This window comes from Lampetra planeri, chromosome 37, assembly GCF_965212315.1.
Source record: "Lampetra planeri chromosome 37, kcLamPlan1.2.h2, whole genome shotgun sequence".
In the NCBI taxonomy this organism is placed as follows: domain Eukaryota; kingdom Metazoa; phylum Chordata; class Hyperoartia; order Petromyzontiformes; family Petromyzontidae; genus Lampetra; species Lampetra planeri.
In genome coordinates this window covers 5,709,903-5,735,748 of record NC_136143.1, presented here as the reverse complement: position 1 = coordinate 5,735,748, position 25,846 = coordinate 5,709,903, and the positions used below count along the sequence as shown (strand labels likewise).

At 44.1% G+C, this 25,846-nt stretch overlaps 1 protein-coding gene across 2 annotated transcripts in view; it reads left to right on the top strand.

Moving 5' to 3' along the window:
• ZSWIM7 (zinc finger SWIM-type containing 7) overlaps nucleotides 1-23,810 on the top strand; it is a 36,927-nt gene extending 13,117 nt beyond the window's left edge. The window contains exons 3-9 of one of the 2 annotated variants that reach the window (XR_013587881.1): nucleotides 173-273; nucleotides 4,059-4,080; nucleotides 4,803-4,905; nucleotides 5,267-5,371; nucleotides 21,479-21,602; nucleotides 21,804-21,880; nucleotides 22,178-23,810. Coding sequence is in view for 1 of the 2 variants with exons in the window: in XM_078611874.1 (XP_078468000.1) it covers nucleotides 198-273; nucleotides 4,059-4,080; nucleotides 4,803-4,905; nucleotides 5,267-5,371; nucleotides 21,479-21,586 (414 nt within the window). In the remaining variant the exon portion in view is untranslated. The remainder of the gene's footprint in view (nucleotides 1-172; nucleotides 274-4,058; nucleotides 4,081-4,802; nucleotides 4,906-5,266; nucleotides 5,372-21,478; nucleotides 21,603-21,803; nucleotides 21,881-22,177) is intronic. The other variant, XM_078611874.1, reaches the window with a different exon arrangement.
• Nucleotides 23,811-25,846: the final 2,036 nt, after the last annotated feature.

Genomic DNA, 25,846 nt, shown 5'->3' with positions numbered 1-25,846 from the left:
GGCACCGGGCATGGTCAGTAGTAAAACAGTAAAGGGAAGGAATTGAATATACACAAAGAGGGGGGGGCCCAAAATTATAACAGCCCTAGGGCCCCCCTCATCCAAACGCCAGGCTGGTCCAAGGATCAGGGCACTTCATCTGGTTTGAGTTCAGTCTTTCTCTCTGCCACAGCGGCGGGACGTCCGGCAAGGAAACGATGGTGAGCGTTTTGCCGGCCGTGGCGGAGCAGCTGCTGGCCGAGATCCACAGGAGCTTTCAAACGAAGGGCAAAGGTCAGGTTCAAACTGAGGGCACGCTGGGCCGTGGCCTCCAATGGTAGTTTCGATTTCCCAACTTGATGAGGGGAGGTGCCCTAAAAATGTTTTTGAGGGGTCCGCTAAATAAAAGTAAAGATTCTATCGTTTCAAAAATGTCATGGGTTACACTCCCGTCTCAATTACAATTTGATGTTGATTCTTTATGTTAACTTCATTTGCAATTGCTTTTGATGTATTTCCTTCTTTGTTTGCATATTAGTACAATAATAAACCTATATATCTTTTTAATGTTTCTGTTGCTTATTTGTGTAATTTGTGCTTTGATCAATCTGAAAGTAATCTGCCCGAGTGGATTTGCACTGCAAGGAATTTAATATTTAGGTTTGATTTAACATTGATTTGTGTTTACAATATTTTGACTTCCTCATGTGACTAGTTTTTATTAGATTTTGGTTTTGATTTGCTAGTTGCTTAATCGCTGTACTTTGTTTTGTTTGTTTTACTTTTGTCATTTGTAGTGACCCAGATCATCACGCTTTTGCAAATGAGTCTATCTCCTGGTCTCTTGAGTTCTCAACCTGGTCAAACAAAATAGACCTGAAACTCATTTCCCAACAACAGTCACCACGCGGGTCAATGGGGGCTGTTGCAGACGTCACTTGCCATCGATGCTAGCCGCACCTCCGATGAGCACGGTTGGCTACGTATGGTGCAAAAGAAATTCAACATACATATTTCTAGATTTGAAGCTTTCGTGACTGCAAGGATTCATACTCTTAGGTTTTTTCGGTAAAGTCACTTAGGTAAAAACTAAAATAAAAAATTACTAAAAGTAATAATATAAATAAAATAAAATAATAAATCACGACGCTTCATGCATAGCCATGGCCGAGACTCACCGAGCTTGGAGTGCAGTGTGCAAACCACTGTGTCACCGCTCTACCCCATGATGCACGATGATGTACTGTGACCAAATAACAATAGTGCAATCCTATCGACTGGTATAAGCAATCGGGGTGAACTTTATACGATTGTGGCCTCCCAACTACTGTCTGATGCCAAACGCATTTCACAATAAGTCCAGCAAGAAGAAAACTGCTCATCCCTCATACTTTGCACACTCTTGCTTATGCTGCATTTTAAACATCTTCTGGTGGGAAAAACTCTTTCGTGGGCAATCATATTTCATATTAAGTGATGTTGATCTGACGTAGCAGTGTGTAGTGTTTGTTTCCCCTGCACTGTTGACAAAACTAATCTCATCGGGTGGGATTAGTGCTGAGAAAATTAAGCAAACTTTCTCGACAGTTCAGTGCAGATGAGTGTTACTGTGTCACACCTGTGCAGCACCTTCAAGGCTGTTGTGGTGTACACAGGTTGCGATTCGTTAACTGCAATGTGGAACCTTCAATCGCAACACGTTCTGTCAATGATGAGAAAACCTATGACAACAAGAAAATACGTGCAGGCACGTTAACAAATAGATATAATAACACAGAAAGGTGGTGCTGTTCACAAACAGCATGAAGGCACGACTCCCATCATACCTTGCATGCATGTCATAGGATTCCCACATTGCATGTAGAAGCAACCCCTACCCCAGCCGGTCACCTCTCTGTCGGCAGTTGCTCAGCTGAATGACCCCATGTGGGATTTCTACGGTTGATCCAATCCTGCAGTCGCTTTAGGGATTGAATGTGCCCGTGCTCGTGATCATTAAATCCCTGTGTTTCTGACCCCCCCCCCCCCCCCCAGTGTCCGTGGTAACAGTGCATTGTCAACCTGGGGCGTTTGTTCCAGATAGGTCTGTTAGGCGGCAAAAATAACAAGTGTGAATCAGGTGGCTTGGGCCTTCATTGTCTGGGGTTGTATTGACCCTGACCATACACTGAGAGTCAGCTCGAGATTATGCTGGACAAAGGGAAGGGAGAAGGCATGAGTCTAACTATATAAATGAGAATATATAAATAGAATGGGAGTTAAGATATAGAATGTGTCGCTTGCTTTTTTTTATTGTTTCTTTAAGTAATCGATCTACTGGCTGATGTGTTTGCAGTCACATGGGCACCGGGAGTCAAGAATTCGCAGCAGCTAATAATTCTATATTTATTTTTTAGAGTAAGGATTAATTTAATATTGCGTCTTTCATGCAAATTGCATGTCAAAATCGCTGAGCAACCACATACGCAAGCTGGAAGGCTGCCCAGGTGGTAAGCTGGTGCCAACAATTGCTTTGCAGGACTTGATATATTAAGATAGGTTTCATGCAATTACTGAGTGTTTATGCATGTGGGAGGAAACCGGAGCACCCGGAGAAACTCCACGCGCGCGAGGGAGCAACACTCAATCCCATACATAAGGGACAGATGATATCAGTCCACACTCTGCTGTACTGCATTCTGTTGGCAAGCCAGCGTATTGCACTTTCATGCCCAGAGTGCTGAATTACAGGTGTGCGCCACCATGTACAGATGTTTACGTATTTTTTTTGCAACCTTGGTTCATCCTCAACCGGATATAATTTGCCTCTGGATTATGAAGAGTTAACTGTAATATGAATCTTAGCCATTCCCTGAACAAATACTTGAACTTATACTCATTTTAGGCTGAGTAATCTTGGAGTAGCGCCTTATCAGAAACTCATTTCAGACCCAGGGTTGCACTGTATTTTAAATTTTCACAAAAACGATTGCAATATTGTAAAAAATGTCACCTTGAAGATAATCCATATTTTAAAGCAGGCAGAAAGACACAAATATTTTACAAAGGCCATACATTTTAACGGGATAAAAAACACGTAAAAAAAGCATGGAACTCCATGGTGAGGTAATACAGTAACAATACCTTTAATACTGCAGTGTTAATAATTTACGATTGTTTAAAAGCCACTTTAGCCATTGTACAACTGGAGCACGCGGAGCTGATAAGCAGGAAGGCAGAGGTGGGAATTGCGGAATCCAGCCCCTATCATCACAAATGGACAGGGGGACACAAGGGCTTTTGCCATTATTGAGTTAATGTCTGGAACCAGAAGCCTGCCCCTTTATCTGACACAATAAATGATCCTGTTGACTCACCTCCTAAGCGAGTTTGGGCAATCTGGTGCTCTTGAGCAGCCCATTAAAGCAATAATTACCGTACAACTACAGCTCCGATTTAAAAGTGACAAACTCCAGCAAAAAGGCATGTTCATTTTTTATTCAGTTGAAATTGATACAATAAATATTAGGCCTATTGCCGCACACTAGTGAAGTGTGAGGCAATACATGTTAAAGGTTCTAAAATGTCGTGGTTTGGCCAGGTAAGACCCGGTTTCAGAAAGGCTGGCTGTCCTGGTTACTTTCTACCGAACCATTTTTCGAAAGTTGGGATTTTGTGCCAGTTTAAAACTTGATGTCTTCGTATTCGACTTGTTCTATGGGAATAGAGTGGGGGCTACCCTGGGTAGTCGGTTGCGCTGGCAGATGAGTGGACGGGGCCGATGTCAGAAAGAGTGATGAGGCCACTCACTGTGCAGAGGGGCTAGTGATTGAGTGGGCGTGGCATGTAAAAGTGGGCGGGTTTCCCAGAGGGAGCAGCTGCCAGTTCACCAAGGTGTCTCCTCTCCATTGAACCTCCCAGAAACTCTGTAGTTTTAAATAGGCATTCTAATTAAAAGAAACAAGTCGTGTAGCATACAAACAATACCCTTTTAGAAGTAATTGTAGCTCAAATATGCCTTATTTCAGACTTTGTTTATTTTACGGTCATGGCCAATTAACTTGTTTAACATTGTGTGCCTTGTGGGTTTTGTCTTCCAGTATCTGATGACCTGCTCAGTGGGTGAGTGTTTATTCAACGCAATACAGACACTCAACCCATACAACAACAAAAACTTAGCAAATTGTGTTTGTGCATCATATTTCCACTCTTGTGTGATTTTATATAGTTCATGTCAACTTTGCGACGAGGAAACGTGCTTCGCAAATACCACACGGTATTTACTGGGCGCCGCCTGCATTCAAAGCTCAGAATACATTCAAACTTGTCCTGTAGCAAAACATGCTGACTGCAACACTGTATTACAGCTTGCTCTGCCAGCATGTAATTAATATATGCTGAATAAATAAAAAGCGTGTACCGATTCACGGAAAAATATGACAGCGTTGGTGAAATAAACACATTTTGACTGCATAGGTGTTCACAGTTGTGTGGTACAGCTCCAATGTGTTTTACAGGTTGTACCGTGTATTGTTCGACTTGATGTCCGACGTTTTGCTCCATGTGCTGGAAGATTCTTCAGGAAATGAAATATTAATTTTCACAAGAAGCTCCCGAACAACATTTGTTACAACCCATAAGTCATCGGAGAGCTATACAGGTCAACAGCGACACACCTACGCAGTGGATTCAACTACTGGCGATTCGACGAATTGTCAAGATCCAGGGTTGCCCATTCAATCCAAGGATCAATTCTTTTGTTCACCTTTTTTTATCCTCCCATTTGTATTATCTCTTCAATGTCGTATCCTTCGTGTGTGGTGATTTGATTTCTGGGGACACAGTCTGAGCTTCGTGTTCGGCACCGTCGCTCTGCAAGCCCTGGATTTGACTGACCGGCGCTACGTCTCGCACATCACGACACCAAGCGGCCGCACGGCCTACCAGGTTTATACCGATTGGCTGAGTGACTAGTCGACTGTCTACACTCGCACACAACAAAAGCAAAGATCCCCTGTATAGCCTTCATAGCCTGTTGTGGGCAAGGGCTGTTCGTGAGCACCTATGTGGGCTGCAAGTAAGCACCTACTAAGGCCACTACTTACTCAAATAAAGTCTAAACTTGGCGCAGGGTTTTGCCAAATTCTAACATATTCCACTGGAAAACATTTGTCTGTGAAAACAGACTATTCCCCATTTATTGATTTATTTTCCTAATATCACATACACTATGTTCGCTGATAAGTCAGCATTATACATGCCGGTTGAGCTCACATGGGACTTCTTGCCCCGACGCTCGTACGTACAGGTGGTGGGAAGCTCGGGGAGAACGTACACAAGCCTGGCACCGTGCCTCACCTGCCCGTGTCCCGCCTTTCTCTACTCTGTTCTCAAGCGCAGCGAGACGTTGCTGGTACGAGCTAAACATACGGAAGCATAGACCTGCCGTTCACTTGATTTGTTTCCGCCACGCACCTTTCGTCATCTTACGCGTTGCTAACACGGGTCGATATCCAAATCACCCAACCGCTTGATTGCCACGTCATCGAGTTCAATCTGGCAATTGATTCCACCTAGCGACGTGCAATTGTATATGCCATATATCCCTGGCTGTTTCCATGTAAGTGCAATAATTACCCAAAATCCATGTTCATGTTTTTGCAGCTCAACTTTGTTTTCAAAAGTAATTCGACCAAGCCAAATTTCGTTGCAGGAAATGTATCTTGTTTATTATTGATTTATGTTCGTGCACTGTTTAGAGTTTTTTTTGTAATGTAGTTGTTTTTGCTCAAATTTCTAATTCGTGTATTTTTGTTCTAATTGTTTTACTTTGTTTTCATGTTATTTGCTTTTGCCATTTGTGGTGGTCAGGTCACTCTTGCAATTGAGTCTCTCTCCTGGTCTCTTTGAGTTCTCACCCCGGTTAAACAAATGTAACTAAAGGGGCAGTCCTCGACAAACAATATGGACGACTTTGCAGAGTAGCTGCATGGTCACATGTAGTAGGCGTGGCGCTTTTATTACAACGGTGCGAAAATGATCGTACCGAATTGGTTATAGCCACATGGATGTGAAAATGAGAGTAGTGTCAAGCACAATTTAGCACTTCAGTCTAGTTTATTATTTAATTGTCGTATATGTTGCCTCTACTGCATGGGTTTTGATAATTGTAGTTCTGCAATTCCTTCCTTTCCGAGTAATTATCAAAAATGCAAACTTTGTTCTGGAATGTTGAGGCATACTCCATGGGAGGCATAGCACAAATAACGACGATGATGAAGATCATGATGATGACAAGGCAATGTGGCCAGCTGGGTCCCATATATATATGAAAATTATTTGTTGTGGGCATGTACGGCAGTCTGATCTGCATCTCAGGCTTCTTGCCACCATTGAGTTATGAGCCGAGGGAACTTGCTTTTGCGCTGAGCGATGGCGGTAAATAGGATAATGACTGCTGTGAGCCATGAGGTCGTGATGCCACTGACACACGATGAGTTGTCGTTACTTATGCCGTGTTGACATTAGGGGCACCGTGACACACAGAGGTGTCCTTGCCAAATTTCGGTTTGACAGCTTGGAGATCTGAGCACCGCTGGTGGAGGTTCGCAATATGGTGATGAAGTACGGCATTCTTATCTTCCAGGGTAGACCATGTCCAATCCTCCTGCCTTCACCAACCAGCACTGACCAGTGTGGTGAAATATGGTCAAACAATCCCCATGACCCATATGGCAAGGTGAGACCCTCATCTAGCAGTTGATTGATACATTGGCTGTACATGTGCATGAACCAATGATATCCAAGTCGTGTGTTTCAGCACACTGACGCACTGTTTTTATTTTACAGTGGTGGTAGACATCATCGTCAGGCCCGCTTTCTCCTGAGAAAACATTGTAAACTTTTGGTGCAACAAGGATTTTATTTTTACATTATTTTTAGGAGTATTTATTTGTTGCCTACACTTTGTCGTCACAGTAACCATGTGAAATTCGAATACGTTTTACACAACACTGCCCCAGTCGTGCAAGTTTGTTGGCCCCATACTTGACATTAACGAAAGTATTTCTGGTGGAGAGGAAAGTAAAAGGGGGTTGGGAAGTTGACAGAGTAACTAAAAAGTATAAATTTAACACGCAATAGGAGGGCCTGGCATTCCTTCTGTCCCTGGTGGCATGGTCTGCGTGGCATGCGATGCACATCCTGTTTTGACACCTGGTTTGTATTTCCACATTTTGAGACACCTTTGTACTACGACCAAAAACAAGTCAAAAGATAAAAGAAGTGACAACGTCTGGGTGGCCTGTTAGGGCACTTTTGAGGGCACTCAGTGGTAAACCATTAAAAACAAAATTTGAAAAGTAGCAGATTTAAATATAACTAGTTTTTCACACCCACGCTTGAGTGATAATGATATTGCGTCCTTGGCAGTCACATCTCAGATAGTCATTACAATTCATATTTTATCCTTCAGAGCTTTGGGAAATTAAAGAGCAAGGTAAAAAATGTAACGTTTTGTCCCACACTGGCATGACGCCAGTAATACTGGAAGGGCGAGGCCAGACTTGTTCATGGGGGGATGTGAAAAAACAGCACGGAATACGTTTTCTTGAAAAGATGCTCAGTGCTAGATTTAGATTTACAAAGTGAATCCCATCCCTATGGGTTTTTTCAAACCCTCGTTAAAAATACTTTTATATGAGCTTCAGCTTTAGTTTGGGTAAATAACTGCCCAAACAGGCTTAGCCAATTTACACGTTTGTGTCTTACACACTTTTGTGGGGCCATAAAACAAGGGAAAGATTTATGATAGCATGCCAGGTTTTAGCGCAGTTGACAATGCACTGGCACAGAGCCCAGTGTGAAGAAATTACTTTATTTGAGATAGGCTCGCGAAGGAACAAAATAATGGAGCGCATCTCGTGGCCAGTCTCCCCGAGTGCTAGCTAAACGATGAAGGCCAAATAAGGCGGGGTGATGGGGTGTTGGACTTTGGTTGGGGTGCCTTGTCAGTGCTGCCAGAACCCTTCCCAGCTTAAGCATTCTGAAGACAAGTGCCTGAATGATTCATGGATTAAATCGAATAATTTCTTATTTAAGCAAAGTAATTGTTATTCTTCTTATTGCATAATCGGCAGCCTTTTTAAGTTGCTGGCGCTGGGAATCTGGCTGCCAAAATGCAGGACACTCGCCACATTGACACACTAGGGTTGCCACCTGTCCTGGTTTTCCCAGGATCAATTCCTTTTTTCTGAACAAACAGCTATCCTGGGAAATCTGTAAGTCTTCCTGTGACATTCAATATCCCGGTTTGATCAGTTGTGTAATTACAATAATAATGTTACTTCGCTCTAGACAATGCATTTACAGGTAGCTCTCCCCTCTTCTGGTATTGTCAAATATTCTTCTTCCCATGATATGTGACGGTTTTTTCTGTACCTCTCAGATGTGGCAACCTAAATGCATGGTCAGCGAGACACATTGATGACTGTTGATGAGGATGACGACCTCATCGATCCGCTCCCACTTCAACAGCGCCTCCAAAGCCTTTACTTATTTCTGCAAATTATATACAATGTATACACTCATAATCGGTAGATGAAGCCATCATTGCAATAGCTGATTTTTTTCAGCCATAATATCCACCAGCGCAGGAGCGAACTGCGTTCAACGTAGCGGACCTGACAGTGAAATATAACCAGTATGCTGTAGTTTCATGACGATATGCAAGCTCCTTTATGCCCATTGCTATTTGCTTGTAAAGAGCGGAGTCATATGCGATAATATCACATTTTTTTTAGAACTGATTTTTGTATTTAGTTTGTTGTCCTTCCCCCGCACCTGCAATTAGTATGGTTGGCTACGTACTGTGCGAAAGAATATACGTACATATATATGGCAGGGCTTTTGAGTTGGAAGCCAGGGTTTTACAGCTGGCAGCAGAAAATTTGGAGACCACTTGTCAGCACACGAGGGCCCTTAAGGCACGAGTCAGAGTGCACAGTGGCACTCGGCACTGCGGTCGTCGTTAGTGTTGTCACTGGTCTGCCGTCGGCTCACAGGTCATGGCAACTTTTTCCCGTACGGTGCTGTCAGTTTTTGAGCTGTATCCTGGCTGTTATGAATTTACCAACTATCGCACCCTTGGATAGATGAGATAGATAGATGACCATATGACCGAGTCAAAGCACATTTCCCCATTGGGAGGATTGGTGGTGAAGTTGTTTGTGCGCTGTGCTGTTAACTGCCACGACCTGAGTTCGATTCCCGGTCATGACTACCATCAGTGGTGATATTTGATTGGTTTATGAGCTCCCTCGCGTCACAAACTTGGATTGACCAGCATGGCTAAATATGGTCAAACAAACTACCATGACTGACGTAGCAAGGGGAGGCCTTCATCCAACAGGAGATTGACAAAGGGCATGTGTACAACAAATCATTGCAGCCAGGGTAGCAATGCGATAGTTCTTGCCTAACGATTGGAAGGTTGAGAGTTTGAATCCCATTCAGGGAGTTGACTCACTCTTTCATCCCTTCTGGGTTAATTCTATGAATGTAACATTTAATCAATTCGATGTCAATACTGAAGTACGCGATACATGGATTGAATATTATGCCAAAGAATAGTTGTTTTCACGTGGTCCCGTATACTCACTCGAAGGCGCTACAATCACCACAGTGTAAAAATCCATTGTTGAATCAGACTGTGTCTCTGATTCGCAATAATTTGTAAAATCGGCCAGGGGTGGCAAATCGTTATACCCCTAGGTGATATACACTTTATGGGAAAATTCAGAATGAGAATATTTTTTTATACTGGAGGAATCCAACGAGCTCTTTTTCACAGGTAGGGGCAGGTAAGAACGTCATCACAACACAAAACAAAATCACTATCGGAGTGCAAAGTATAGGAAAGTTAAACAATTCACTTTAATAAATCTACAAATAAGGCTAAACTATGTTTTATCTTACCAGGCAAAGCTCACTGAAGTATTAAGTTATTTTTCAGAAGCGACCTGGCCACAAATGATAGCTCAACAAAGTGGCTGATCATGTGGAATGAATGATTAGCAATGATTACCATGCGGATAAACAGACCAAGGCCATAGCTTTGTGGATTTCCAACAACTGCCTCAAGGGCACCAGTGGAGATAGTTTTTGGGCCAGAGCAGAAACTGGTACCGCATTTATTTCCCGTGGCTATTAATAGTTGATAATCCCACTCAAATTCACTCTTATTGGCCACGTGAGGAAATTGGAAGCGTTAAAGTCATGCCTTCATCAGGTGGTACCGACGGGAGAAATATCTGGTCTGGGCTCACAGACTAAGAGGCGCGCTGCCAAACTCTCCGTGAAGCAGGGAGACGGTTTTTAATTTACGGATTTTTTTGCATTGGCATGAACTTCACACTATTCCCCTGCGTGAGAGCAAATGATAAGTGATGTTTTTGGGCACATACTATAGGAGTCGTTGTTGTGCATGACATTCGGGTGTGCCGTCTTCAGCTAGAGTTGTCAGACTCGGGCAAAAGAAGGGGGGGAAAAACATTGAATGAATGTGGCAAACGTTACGTATATTACAGAAATTCAGTATGACGAGTCCGAGTTTGGATATTTATCAGGACAAACACGAACTAAATAATTAAACATCCCATTTAAGAAATGACATCTGTTTTCACTTAAAGTATAATTTTGAACGATAATGGAAAGTATTGTGGGGGCTGGCTTGAAGACAGATTTGTACAGTCAGTGCCAGTGTCGTGTGTCATGGCGTCGCCGCAAACTTGGACCCCATGTTTGCGATTGATGGTAAACAATAATGCGGCATAAATTTTGTAATTTCTGAGGATTTTCAAGAAACCTTGCCAACGAAATCTACCAACGCACGCTACAACACATTTGACCTTTTCCCCCATACACCCATTTGGCACAATCCATCCAAGGGATTCATCTGCTGGACTTTCCAAGGATCCTAAAAGTCCAGGATAATTATATTGTTTTTACAGTCTGTTAGTCCATTGCTGGATGAAGGCCTTTCCATGCTGACTTGGTCTCGGTTGTTGTTTGACTGAGCTTCATCGTGCTGGCCAGTGCCGGTTGGAAAAGTTTAGGAGGGTGTACCAGAAATGGATCAGATATATCATCCGCCACTGATGCTAGCTGTGGCCGAAAATCAAACTCATATCGTTGGGCTCATAGTGCAGTGCGCCAACTGCTGTGGCACTGCTCCGCCACCCAAACGTAGTTCAGTACAAATGCCATTGCTGGACATCTGGTGGCGGGCTTAAATATTATGCTTCACAAATGGAAAAAAATGTGCCAATATTCTTTGTTCTCTGGGAGTAATGATCGTGCACCACCAGCATTTGTTTTCCCAATACACACTAATTATTTCTTTGGAAGGACCCACGAGTTCGTGCATAATTCTGAAAGGGGCCAGGAAAACTAGGCCATGTTTGATGGCTTGTCTTTGAATGGAATTGACGGGCGATGGCCCAGAACTGTGTGCGCACAATTTGAACCAGGATGCGCGATATCTGTAGCGCTGCAGCCCCGACAGTACGCATCGCTGTGGCTTGCCAATGCTCGTATCTTTTCAGTCGACTGCTACACTCGTGCAATATTTAACAACACAAAGATGTGCGTTGCATGTACAAAAGCATTCAGCCTTATCCAGACCACCATCTCAAAAGAGCTGAATGCGTGGTCACTTTGTCGTTTACAACAACCAACCCAAAGAGTTGAAGAAAATGTGTCCGTCCCAACGCAATGTGAGACAACGTACACATGCATGCACGTTCCGATTTGTGAATACACTGCAAGGTGAAGGCCTCCCCATGGCGTGCGGCCTGTGGGGTTTATTTGACCATATTCCACCAGTGTTGGGTCAGTGCGGGTTGGTGAAGGTGGGAAGCAAAGGCTTGGGAGCATAGAAGTACAGTACAGCATGCATTGTGTTGCACTGCTCTCAGCCACCTGCCAAAATTCCCTGCAGCCTGCATCCACTAGTGGCCGCTACTTTCACCACAATGTTTTTTATTGATCCTTGGAAGTAAATCATCATCACCCTGAGCCGTGACAATTCATTGGTATTGTGGGGGAGGGTTAATCATTAAGCATGTGATCTGTTCTGTGACAAATTGGCGTCATTAACTCACACAATTTATTTTGTATACATATATACAAATTATTATTGTCAATCGCACAAGCCGCGAATGGAGCAGTTGCCAGAGAAAGCAATCTCTATATGAGCGGTGGCAGCGTCGTCTGTGGCGAACACTGTGCGCAAGTAATCTCACTTTGTGAGCGCGGCAACGTTTTACGAGGTGTCCTCTGCTGACCGTGCCATGTGAGCCGCTCGTTTGAATCTACATTCACTCTTTGCGCGCAAATTTCCACACAACTTTCTATTCTTCCGCAACTCGTTTTGTTCTCCTACTAAATGAGCTGCACACGCTAACGCGTTCATTCACTTGGCGCAATAAAAAAAAATTGGCTGAAAGCAGTGCCATTGTTTAGTTAAAATCATTAGTACGGTTTTGTATTGTAGTAACAAAAAACCCCATAAATCGATCGGTAGAAGTTTAATCGTCTCTAAAAATCCATTCGTCATTTCATAACAGCTTAATTCAAAATTCTTATCAAAGCACTGCACCCGTGAAGTTCACGCTCACTCAATTACATTCTTATTTATTAAACACAAGCCTTACCAATGGGACACATGTGGGAGCTACACATTGCGCATTAATCACTCGAGTGCTCGTTCAAGTGCAAGGATGTTCTGTTGTTTCACGCCCACGTCCCGGGCCTGCTGTACGCATTTAATATTTTCCTATTTATAAATCCACTGACTGTGCTTGGTGTTTACTGGGGGTGTTTTTTTTTCCCCGCACACATTTAGACCATTGGCCCAGAGCAAACTCATCTACTTGCTAACGGTAGCAAAACTCTACGAGTAACGATTTATACAGCCAATAAGAGTGATTTATTCGCTAACCCACCCGTTTCAAACAGTTCTCACGTTATTCACTGTTATTGACCGCGTTAAGAAAGTTGGAACCGCTGATGTTGTCCCCCCTCACGTGGTACCGACGAGTGAAATATCTGGTCTGGGCTAAATGCACTAAATTTGGGATCCAGTGAGCAAAAAAAATGTTGACTCTAACACCTCGACACCGTTCAACAAAGGCCGCGCAAGGAGTCATCGCACAGAGGCCTCCCAGAAATTGCCCACAAATCTCGTGATTCCACTCTTGACGCCATAAAGCGCTGCTTACGTATTGTCAGCTTTGTTCTTGCAATTGGTCTATTGTCGTTGTGGTGCGTGACATGCACAGCTGCAACAAGGGCTCGTATTTTTAGAGGTGTTCTTTTTGAGCCGCGATATCCGTGGATTCGAGCTGTCAAATCTTGCTTCCCTGGGGCACATCTTGCTGGTGCGTTGTTTTTGTTGTTGTTGTTGTTGTTAATTCCACTGAGCTTTTAACGTCGAGATAATTTTTAACCGTCACGGTGAAGTATTTTAATAACAATAAAAAATAACGTCTCCTACCCACATTTTGTCTCTCCACATGAGAAATATATAAAATAATCTATTCCACAAATCATCAGCTGTACGGCCTTCTGGGAGTGCATCATTGTTTCAACACAAGAAAACTCTGTGGACCGGTTTCGACATTCAGCGTAACGTTTGTGCCTCACTGTAAGCAGGTCCTGGGTTCGATTACCGACTCGGGTGCCTCTCTGTGTGGAGTCTGTGCGTTCTCTCCCCCTGTTTTGCATGGGTCTCCTCCAGGTTCTGAGGTTTCCTCCCAGAGCTAAAAAAAAACACATAACATACAATTTTTACTGGTATTGGCCAAACGTCGCATTGATGAAAAGTTAACATCAAATTGCTCGATTGGTATTGCACATGGCTCGACTGTGAAAACTTGGCAGGACCCTCCTGACAAAGCGTCTTGAGCCTGAGTAAGGATGCCCTGGGTAAACAATCATAATAATAGTTGTATTGCATTATATTTGCAATAGTGTTGTATTGCATTCTATTTCTAAGTTTACTAGGTTTGTTTTCTCTTTCATTTGTACCTGATGATGATTTCTTGTGTTGCAATCGAAACGTCGTATGCAATTATTTAATTTATTCTATTCTCTTTTTACGTGACTTTACCGAAAGAACCAAAGAGAGAATAATAATAGTTATCGGCAGAATCATGCTTCCTTGAACCATGTTGGTTGAACTGCCCAATGCTTTCTTTCCAGGCGTGGAATGGGTCCTCGTTCATTCGAAGCCTATACGATATATAACACAATGTGATCATCATTTTAATGTGAGGCTCGGTTTTCACGAGCCGGCACATTTTGTAAAAGGTCTCGGCCGCATTAAAGTGCAATCAGGGGACTTTGGGAGACAGTCACGAAACCCCATGTCCTGTAGGCTGCTGCTGCGACGTGCCGCTTGTCACCATGACATTTCAATAATGCGATGCTTTGCGTCGTTACCGCCTGTGGAAGTGGCTACATTTGTTAAGCTGTTTAGATTATTCGTATACGCTGGGAAAATGAGCACATGCGACGCGACTGAAGTCAGCACTCTCAGGGGACCGGGAGACAGAGAGAGTGTCCCTTTGAACCTCGCCTGGTGAGATTGCATTATGCGTGTGTGTGTTTAATTTATTTTTCAGCCTCATTTTTATTCGTTTACATTCACCAACATAGCCAGGCATTGTGCGGTGTTGATTTTTTTCTTCTGTTGGTGACAGTGGTGGTGTGCTGTTGTTGCCCTTTGCAGACTTTAATCTGCATGTGTTGTGTCTACAGAATATTAATAATATAAGGAATGCAGGCAAATGCACACACTTATCCTCCACAGTGCCAAACATTCTTCTTATTTTTCTCAGACAAAAGTCCCATTCCAGCATCGCATGGGGCCAGCTGCTCGGATATTTTGTTGTTCACGTGTCTCTAGTCACATCCACTAGCCTTACATTGTGATCCATAGACTTACAGAGACCAATAAACTGAAATACACTTACATGAACCATAGGCTTACATAGATACAAAGGTTAAGAGTCTCCCGTATAGCCTTAACCGTCCGTTGGGGCAAGTGCTGTTAGCGAGCACCTAAGGGAGGCTGGCACGGCTCACAAGGGGGTGGGTAGCCAGCACCACGCCCGGCCCCCCTTTATCTCCCCAGTGGCGATGTTTCCACACCACACCAGGCACTCATTTGAGGCCGAGTCGACCTAGGGGAGGCCTAGGACTGTCAAATAATCGTCACTGATGTTAGTCGTGAGTAGAAATCGAACTGGGGTCACCGGGTTTGTAGCACAGCGTCCTAACCACTACACTACTACTCCCTCTACATGAATGCATATAGTCTCGCATGCACTTATATGATCCATAACTTTACAAACAGACCCATAGATTCACATATATATTGACGTACAGACCCGTAGATTTATATCTTCATTGATAAAATCTGCATAGGATCGGCTGCTTACATCACCTACTGCGATTCTCTCATCACATCCGTGCTCCTCGTATCCCATTTCACCATGACTTTCCATCTCGGTCTGCTCTACTCTTTCCGCCCTGCACCTTTTGCTGCTCCATAGCCCTTTTAAATGCATCTTCGTCTCTTCGCAGCACCACGTGATGCAATCATTAAATTCTACCTCGCTAGTCTTAGACGGTACTGTACTTTGAGAATTCACCTACTGGAGGGAGTGGGGATTTTTTTGTGCAAATTTGGGTCCCACTTGAGCATTCACGGTTCGACGTGTTAAGCGATCCATCAATGCCAGCTATTAACATTGTGCAGATCTTTACCCTCTTGTCACACCCTCAAATGCGCACTTACAAATGTGTCTGCACTGTTGTTATGGGGTCGTTGTTCGTTGTTGTCATCCTGGAACTTCCCACTGCTGGACAAAGGGACCCCTCGATTGTTTTCCGTTCCTTCCTTTCCTCTTGGTTACTCTTGTCCAATAGCAACCTCCGAATAATTTTACTGTTAACAGTTGAACGTGTTCGACGAAATGTCAGGTTGCTTCACTGGATATATAAAGAATATCATTTTTTCTGGAGAATTACACGTTTTTTCCGGGTAAATAAAATCTAAAGTTGGGAGTGCATCTTACAATCTCTTAGGTGTGTGTTTATGATAAAATATATACGATTTTATTGACACCAAGGACAAATTTGGGGTGTTTCTTCCTCTCTGGAGAGTTTTATAACCCAGAGAATACAATATTTATCGTTTGCGTATATATATACACACTACATTCACACGTGATTCAAGTTACTGTCAAAATTGTGATTAAAAATGCAAGTTGAATGAACTAATCGATTCAGTTGTTGTGGCAAACGCGCCTGATTAATTCGCTCAGTGACGAATCATTACATCCCCTGCATGGGTCATCGTCGGAGGCATGCGCTTCATTTGTGGTTCAACGGGCCGGATCGTAAACTTTGCACTATCGTCACGTCACACAAACGGCACTGCCACACCGACCGCGAGCGTCGCTCGATCGTTCCGTGGCCTCGCAACTGGCCGCATCTATCAATGTCTCTGTCCCTCTCATTTACGGTCAGGGCTTAGCGTAAATGCTGAAGGAGGCGCGCAGGCCATTGATCGGTGAGGAAAAATGAGCGACATGCGGTTACCGCACGGCAGACGCAGGGCCGGGGATTGCCTTCGCTTGCCCGCTCGTCCCCTCCTGAGGTCCGCACCACGCCTGGGAGAGACTGACATTTAACCGGGGGGGGGCGGCGGGGGGGGCGGTTATTGACTTTAGAAACGCCAGCAATTTTTGTTGTTTGCCGTGGTAGATGCGTCATAGCTTTTTCCGTTGGTTCGTTCTGAGACGGCAACAAGAAGCGACCCAACTGCGCCGCTTCCTAGGCAGGACCTTTGTGTTGACCTTCCCCCAAAAAGCGCTCGTAAATCCCCAGCAGCCAGCTCCCACCGAAACCACCGCGGGCCACGGAAAGGTTGTTGTTCTCTATTATTGTTTTTTTCTTTTACACAGCGGTGTGTAGAAAACGTTCGGCAGAAGGGTGGTTTAATGTTACAGATTAGTTCTAGCGGGTCATATTCAATGAGCTCGGTGGTGCGGGGAGGGGAAGAAAGGTGATATTTTGGTGCGACACCTGACCACTTGGTTCCGTTAATTTCAGGAGGCGTTTTTCATATATTGTGCTATCACGTGCGAGTAACGGTAAACACAGCCGCACTCGCTTTTGTAATTATTTTTGTATGCAACGCAAAAAAAGCAATTTTATAGCACGCTTTCTAGCATGTTATTCAACAAATATGTCTGATCGTGACTGTCAAACTGAGGTCGATCTCTATTTTAAAAGACCCAATGATGTACAATATACTTCCGCTATAACGGTTTATGCTCTGTTTTGGTGATAACTTCAAATTGCGGTAATAGTTGTGTGCATTCCTGTGTAATTTCGTGTGAAAGATACGAAAACGCAGACTTCTTTGGTTTGGGTGTGTAAAAATAATGGGGGACAAACTATTATCCTTTGGTGGTCTTGCTCTGTCATGTGGAAGGAGCAAGTTTGTAAAGGGCTAGAAAGACCATACAACACAACAGAATAATAGTGCAGGATCGAAACCTACACTTTTCGAACAACACGCAAATATGGTGTAAGAAGCAACACGGTCATTGTTCTTCTGGCACTGACTTTTCCAGCACATTTAGTTTCGTTTATATTGTTTAACCAGGTGGAAACTGAATAGACCAGGATAGTCTTATTTGCATGAGATAGTTTTAGTTAATTACAGGTGCTGATCACCCATATATACAGTTATACAAAACTCATTATATACGAGAGTGTAACTTTAACACCGTAACTTCATATTTGGCTGTAAGTACGAGTGTGTGATACGAGCAAGGGAGGATGAAGTGCGCATTGTTTTTAAATATTCGGACAGTCGCTTGCAGTGCCAGAAAGTCAGGCATGCCCCGCGTTCCGTTTTATTGACATGTAACACATCGCATCCACAGAAATCTATATTTAATTGCGCCACGACCGAGTATTTTAATCCCAAGCGTACAATTTTGCACTGTCCGTGATTGCCCGTCATCCAGCGGTGTCGCTAAATCCGCAAATGTTACCTTGCTGGAAGATCGCAAAAGTCACAGTGATTTCCTGCTCTTAACGAGCATTGAGGTATTGGTGCTCATCTCATTTTTACAGCACTGAACCAGTGTGGAAATTCCACATTTCTATGGTGGGGAGGTCTCTAAAAGGAGAACCACTGTTGATTTCCCCAGAAAGTAGTACTTAATTTATCACCCCTATAAAGATGATGGCCTGAGTCAACACCCAAAAAGGATTTAAACTCGCAGCCTTCCGATTGTGAGCCGCTCGCGCAACCGCTGAGCCACCTGGCCGAAGAAAGAGTGACGGACGACGATGGCTTTAGGTTGAATCAATCCTCTTTCCACGCCCACCACCATGCTTGTCAACCACAGCACATCAGCTTCCTCCTCTTCCCACGTGCTTTGTGTGTGGTCCACGATAGCATTAACTGTTACGCTGGCTATTAACTGGTTTTCCAAACACAGATTTGGAGGAGAAAATGAAAACCGGTCCTTTTAGCGATGGGGTTCATTGGCGTGTGACCTCATGCGGCTATTTATATTTTTATGGCGTCAATACGTAATCTGTGGCTAAACGCTCATTCATAAAATTGCTTCCCGCAATAATTGATAAGAATAATGTAAGCCCTGACTGGGAATCATACTCGGGTTTGCCTGGTTCATAGCAATATATATTATTCAAAAATTACTCAAATATCCAGTGCCAGAAGGACAATGGTAATTAATTCCTTTTTTTGCAGCATTACTTTCGCGATAGCAAATGACGTCTTCTAAACGCAACCGCGTATCAACGTGCTCTGCGCAAATAGTCGGATGCGACGGGAACAAATGACACGAAATAATACAAGCAGCCACAAAGCAACCACGTTGCAACAGCTGCCAGAGAGTTTCAATGGGGACAAGCCACCCCCCGCCCGCGAGTGAGTCATGTGTGTCTTTCAGATTGCAAATGTTCCAGTGTGCACGCAGCTTAGTGCCGTGTGTACGAACGTGTCTGGTTGTGGCAGTTCAATGGTGGTGACTAAACTGGTAATTTAACCCGGAAATCAGATTACTTTAGAAAATGTAGTCTTTGGCTACTGATCAGGAGTCACATAATTTATTTAATACAAATATGTGTTGAGTTTTTTTTTTTCGCCCACTCATTTTTAAGTTTTTGGTCTGTTTCCTTAACTAAATCTCGATTGTGCTATTGGCATTATGTCATGAGATGGAGTAGGATCACATTCAAGTTTAAATAACAACGTCCGTGCTATAGAATGCAAGTCGGATTTATAACTTGTCTAAATCCTACCACATTCTCACGAACTCTACATACTGCGCACTTGGATATTTTTGTTTCTGTTTTGACACCAGCCCCTCCCTCTTGTGTTGCCTTTTCGGCCTCTTTTATTTCCACCGTGATCACCTCCCACCTCCATTACGGGCAAAGATTTAACGACCTCGCACCTGAGCGTTAAATTTTAACTCAAAATCGCATTGCCATGCCGCTTGGCTGAAATATCTCTCGCAATAGAGTAAATGGACGCTGTGCACAAATTCGAATGCGTGACTGTGAGATTTTAATCGCTGTGGAGGCACCGGTCAACTTTCTTACTCGACTACACCACGGCAGCACGAAGCAAAACTGCTCAGACAAGGTCTTTCATCCCGCCACAGCCATGCCAAATCTAATCAAAAGCAGAATTCACACAGCTTGTACTCGTTGAAAGTTAACGCTCGAAAGGACTATATTTACGCAGTGTCAGAATTCCCCCTGTGGACTGTCAGCGATGTGTACAAGTAGACATTACGACATGTTATCTATGTCTTGCGACACGGGCCCCTGGGTGTGCCCTCACCATAGTGAGTTCTTTGCTCATTCCGTCAAACTGTGAAACCCGCCATTATAGCAGAAGTTTTCAGTGTTTGTATCGATCCCTGGAGATAAAACTATCGGTAATTGTTTTGTTTTGTTTTGGTTATGTTGTCGGTCCTCGTTATGGGTCTGTAAGTTTGTTTGGTTATGTATTTATCTTCTTTTAAAATAATAATTGACCTCCATTCACCCATGAAAGCCTCGTCTGAGTCCCAAGACTTTAAATAACCCGCCTTGTGTATACTCATCTCCTTGTGTAAACAACCCCAGGTACTTATTTCAGACTCGTGACATTTTTGTTTAAGTGGCAGCAAACTCATTATGTCACTTTTCATTTCAGATTTTCCAACAAAAAAAAGACCCTCTTTGGAATATGGGAAGCAAAACACGCAGCAATAAAACATATTATCGTATTATCCACTTTAATGTGCTTCCATGCTGCTGAATGCCACTAAGCCAATGTCACACGGGTATCTGTAAAATCCTTTTCGGTGGACAACTAGCGCACGCATTTTTAAATTGGCACTCGTACGTTTATCAGATTTCCACTCAGACTGACTGAACACAAATGAGCGCTTCCACTACAAAGATCCGATCTTATACCGCACGTAATGAAACCAACGCTGCTATGGGCAGGTTACGACCCACCTCGCCATCGGCTCCATCTGATAAAATCTGCAATTTCAGATTTAATCTACGGATTTCCTAACAACCGCTGTGTCAATTTCTTCACGGCATTGGGAAGTCATCGGTGGTCCTCCTATACAAAGACTGGCCCCCACTACAGTAATGTGGAATTTACCAAGGTCGGGGCTGTCGACAACACCAATTACCGTTCCGACTAACTGTTTTGTGTTCAGCAATAAAATGCAGTGTTCTGCAGTGTATTTTCGGGGCCGTCCCACGCGTTGTTTGTACAGGATGTCCGATGTGACACTCACAAGCTCGCAGCACATGGAGCGAAACGTCTGATATTGTGACAAACAGCACTCGCTGCTGCCCGAAAAAAAACGCATAACGGAGGATAAAAGAAGTGAAGAAATTAGCATGGCAGGAGGAGATGGGGGTATTGGTAAGATCAGGAATAGATGAACGAGAGGGGATCAAATCCTCCTGTAGCCACTAGTGATCCCTGCGACTGAGCCCCGAGTGATTTGGTTTATTTTTTTTAATGAGGTGAGAGCTCAAGAGACCAGGATAGTCTCATTTGCAAGAGTGACCTGGGGGGGGGGGGGGGGCGATAATTGTATAATCAGGTATTGAAGCGTTGGATATTCGTTTACTAATTGATCTGAAGATGAAAACACTTGTAGCATTACACCGGTGAAGCTTCTTAGCCAAGGTCCTTTGCGATGGCTTGTCATTCTTTGCGGCTTGTAATCGTTGCAGTGGTGATGATGATGTCGTATAGAGGAACAGCAACATTTTACCGCGAAAACCTGCGCAGTACTCACTGCTGTGGTAATGCCGTGTTTATTTCACCATTGCCGTCTCGTTTCTCCGTGTGGGTTTCCATTGCTGCTCCCGCCCCTCTTTCCAGTGCAAACACCTGCTCGCCGTGCACCTGAGCCAAGCCATGGGCCTGTGCGCCGACGTCGCCGTGACGGACCAGGAGCTCTCGCGCATGCTGCTCAATAGGCGTGATTAGCAGAGGACGGCCCCAGGTGATCGTCAGCATTGACAGGCCAGACGCGCGCCGTAGCATCTCATTGAGCCCACACGCGTTCATTTTGTCCGTACCTCGTGAGTGCACGTATCTTAATTGCAACCATATGGTAGTTCAATTAAATTATGGTGTTATGATGATGTATCTGCCAACTAAAATAATTAAATTTTGTGGCGTGGCATGGTGGTGCGGCGATTAGTGCAATGCACCACCTGGCCCTCATGCCCGGCCATGGCTGACATCAGACAACAACCTGCATGACTGACACTTCATGGGGTGAGTTGGGGGGGAGAGCTTTGGGGGGGGAGAGCTTTCAACCAGCAATGGGTTGAGAAAGGGCTGTAAATTATTGTAAATTTGACATGCATTGTTGCGTACATAATGCACGAATATATATATAAACTAGTATAGGTACACACATTTTGACCTCGGCACATGGATTACATGTGGATAAATGCACGAATGCGCAATGAATATGAGATGCCCTGTGGTGTTCGCCTTCTATTGACCTGTTATTTGTGCAGTGGCCACGTCCGTAAATTGCTCCGTCTTCTCTGTTTGATCTCTCGTTAGGGCATTGCTGGTGAATGCTAAGCATCGAGCCACCCCACGTTCTCCAACCTCCCCCCTCCACCACCGCCACCACGGCCGTCACGAACACCGCCACAAAAAGGCCACCATCACCACCACACATCTCCCGTGCGACAAACACCTGACGGCACAGGCGTACCTCGCGGGTCGGAGAGCAGTTGTGTTTACTCTCGTTCTGTGAGATGCCGTCTGCGTTGGTCATCGTTAATTGGCGACCGGTCCCGCATGAAACGGGACAAAGTAGTAGCAGAGGAGGAGGTGAAAGCTGAACCTCCGTGGCCTACCATGAACAGCAAAGCCCTCGTTTGATTTTTTAAAGCTATTTAAAAACCCGATGACGCCACGATGGTATAAACTAAAATATTTTAGCGGCAGCGTACCTTGTAAACATTTGCATTATTTTATTTCTGTAATTATGCAATATAACAGCATTATGGAATATTACATTTATACAAAGCTTCCTTGGAATGCGTACACATGCAAAGTCTTAGTTAAGCAGCTTTAGACGAAGAATTCAGCTGCGTCAATGCGTTTGTATTTTTTATTAAACAATTATATTTTGTCGTCAAACAGTACAACTAATGCAGTGTTCACAGCTGTTGATACATAGCCTACGTGACTGTCTGCACTCAAGACTTTTTGCTCGCTATTAATTAGCGGCCACCCATCCAGTGGGATAGGCGTGATGACAGGGATTACAGCCATCGCCCAGCACTTTCTGAAGCCACATTAATGACCGATGCCTGGTTTGGGACCGTAAATACACAACCTGTTCCCAGGAGGCCCGGCAAAAGGCCTGCTGTCCTCCAAGCGACCGTGAAATCGCAGTTTTGCTTGTTTGTGTAATTGAATGTGTGTATCTTTTGTTTTGTTTTACCGATGTCCTACTTTTATGGAAAACTGTAAGATTAGTGTTTCTGGAATTCAAAGTGTAAGAGGAAAAGTGCAGGTCTTTAGATCGTGTGAAAAACAACACAATTCCGCAGTGCTCACACCATCACCGTAAGATGTACATGGATCAGCTTTGATTCATTAAGCGGCTTAACCAAAACGAGCCATCGACTGGGCATGGTTTTTAAAAACGCAACTATCGGGTCAACGTCGTTGATGTGTTCTCCGACGTGTTTACGGGTTGTGCCGCGTTTTGTTCGGTATTGTGTCCGATGTTTCCCTGCACGTGCTGGCAGCATCTATCGGAGAGGTGTAGTGTCAGGACCACGAGAGATGGCGATTGCTTAGGGAGGTCTTCATCCAGCGGTGGATAGATAACGGATGATGAAGATGATGAGCTCAGAAGAGGGGGTCACAACGAAGTAATTTCAATTCCTGGAGAAGCTGCCAGCACGTGGAGCGAAACGTCAGACATCGTGTCAAACAGCATGCAGTACGACCCGGACGTCGGAAATCTGTACAGCACAATTGCAGAAACATACGCAGTATAATTTATTTGTTATTGAAATGTGAAACTACATTCAATCATATGCCTTGGTTATATTTATGACGGTTGTGTATTTTTTTACTTTGGCCTTGTTTACATGTACATCGTCCATGTTTGTGTTGGTGATTTTAATGTGTATGAGCATACTTTTGTAATAAATGTCAAGCTGGTCCAATATCTGTGAGGTCTCGGTCCATTTATTGCCTTGTTTTATGTATAAAATATGTTTTGTATGTTGTGCATCACCAGAGCTTAGGCGATTTCGCCCAGATAGCGTAACGTCCGAGGCGCATTACTCTATCGTCTAATGGCATTTCACAATCTCTGTCATCGTTAGCTTCCCTTGCATGTTTCGATTTAAAGCTTTCGTGACTGCAGGGATTCATATTCTTGGTTCTTTCGGTAAAGTCACGTGGAAGGGAAATGATAAAATAATAAAAATAACAAATAAAATTCTCACGACGTTTCGGCCACAACGCAAGCAGCCGTCCTCAGGTGAAGAACAGCTGTCGGAAAGACAGCGTCCTAAGGATCACTTAAGGATCACTTAGGACGCTGTCTTTCTGACAGGATCACTTAGGAAGCTGTCTTTCCGACAGCTCTGTTCTTCACCCGAGGACAGCTGCTTGCGTTGTGGCCGAAACGTGAGAATTTTATTATGTTTTATTGTTTCCCTTCTACGTGACTTTACCGAAAGAACCAATAACATGAATCCCTTGCATGTGTTTCATGCTTAGAGTAAATGCAGTTCTGTTCAGTTTTTTTTCTTTGAACCACACGAGAACACCGCAAGGACGCTGCCGACGGCGTTGTGCATGCATGGAGACGCAAGAACACTTCACAGTGCAAGTGTGAAAGATAACTTCAAAACGATGGAACATCTGGTCGTGAACACCTATCCACCGTTACTCATTGCCCCGAAACATCTCTGAAATGAACTTGTGCATTGCCCTTGACTGGTTATCAAAATTGAACGCCAATCTGTAAAATGTTGCTATTCCTCCATATGACATTATCATCATCACGGCGACACTGATTATATTTGGCAATCATCGCCCCCTCCCCTCCTCTAGGTCACTCTTGCAAATGAGACTATCCTGGTCTTTGAGCGCTTACCTCGTTAAACAAAATAAACTAAACCACTTGGGCTTCTGTCGCTGGGATCACTCGTGGCTACAGGAGGACTTGATCCCCTCTAATCTGACAATAGCCCCATCTCTTCCCGCCATGCCCATTTTTTAAACATTTTTCTCCGTGTTTTCGTTCTTCCTTTTCCTCTTTTCTCTCCTTTTCCCACTTTCTAGATCACAGCCGGGGATCACTACGATTATACGTGCACGCGCCGGTCACTAGCCGGATGTGTACCGACCCCGGGACTATGTCTCTTGTATTTTTGTTGAAAATTTCCGATATTTCTTCATACTATTTTTTTTACTTTACGAGGTAAGGCCCACTGAGGTGTGTGGCTATTTTATCAGAAGCGACCCAACCACACGTGATGACGAGCCCACTTCGTTGAGCCATCACGTGGACAATTATGGCAGCCGAATACTCCAACCGCGTGATGTTGATTCTAAATGTGGAAGGGAAAACCGGAGGACCTGGAGAAAAATCCACGCCACCACGGGGAGAGAGAGACATGCAAACTCCAAATATACAGCAGGCGTCAGGGTCGGGATCGAACCCACGACCTCCTGTATACCAGGCACGGTAATTAACATCTCGCCACCGTTGCTAAGACACTTTTAGTGCATTTTCTACTGTTGCGTCGACCTTGTTTGGTCTGGTATATGTTATGTTGGTTAATAGGCGGGGGTTGGTGGTTTCACACAAATGTGTGAAACTCCCAAACGCGCTGGCTTCCGAGGTGACCAGGAGATGGCAGTACAGTAAGTAATCTATGCAGAGCTTGGAGCATTATCCCCCCGTATGTGTATGGGTTTTCTCCAGGTACCACACTTTCCTCTCCCATTCCAAACAATTACGAGTGTAATTGGCCAAACCATCCCAATGAGTCTCGACACTCACATCGGACATCTGTACAGCACAACCGCAACAAGCTTCACAATTGTTAAAGGTACCATTTACTGCGTAGGCGTAGTCAACTATTTGGGTAAAAGGTGATGCTCGATTATTTTGAGTGCCTGGATAAGTGTTCCAATGTGTGAGCAGGTTAATGCCCTGTTGTTTTTTTCCCCCTGAGCCTCCCGTCA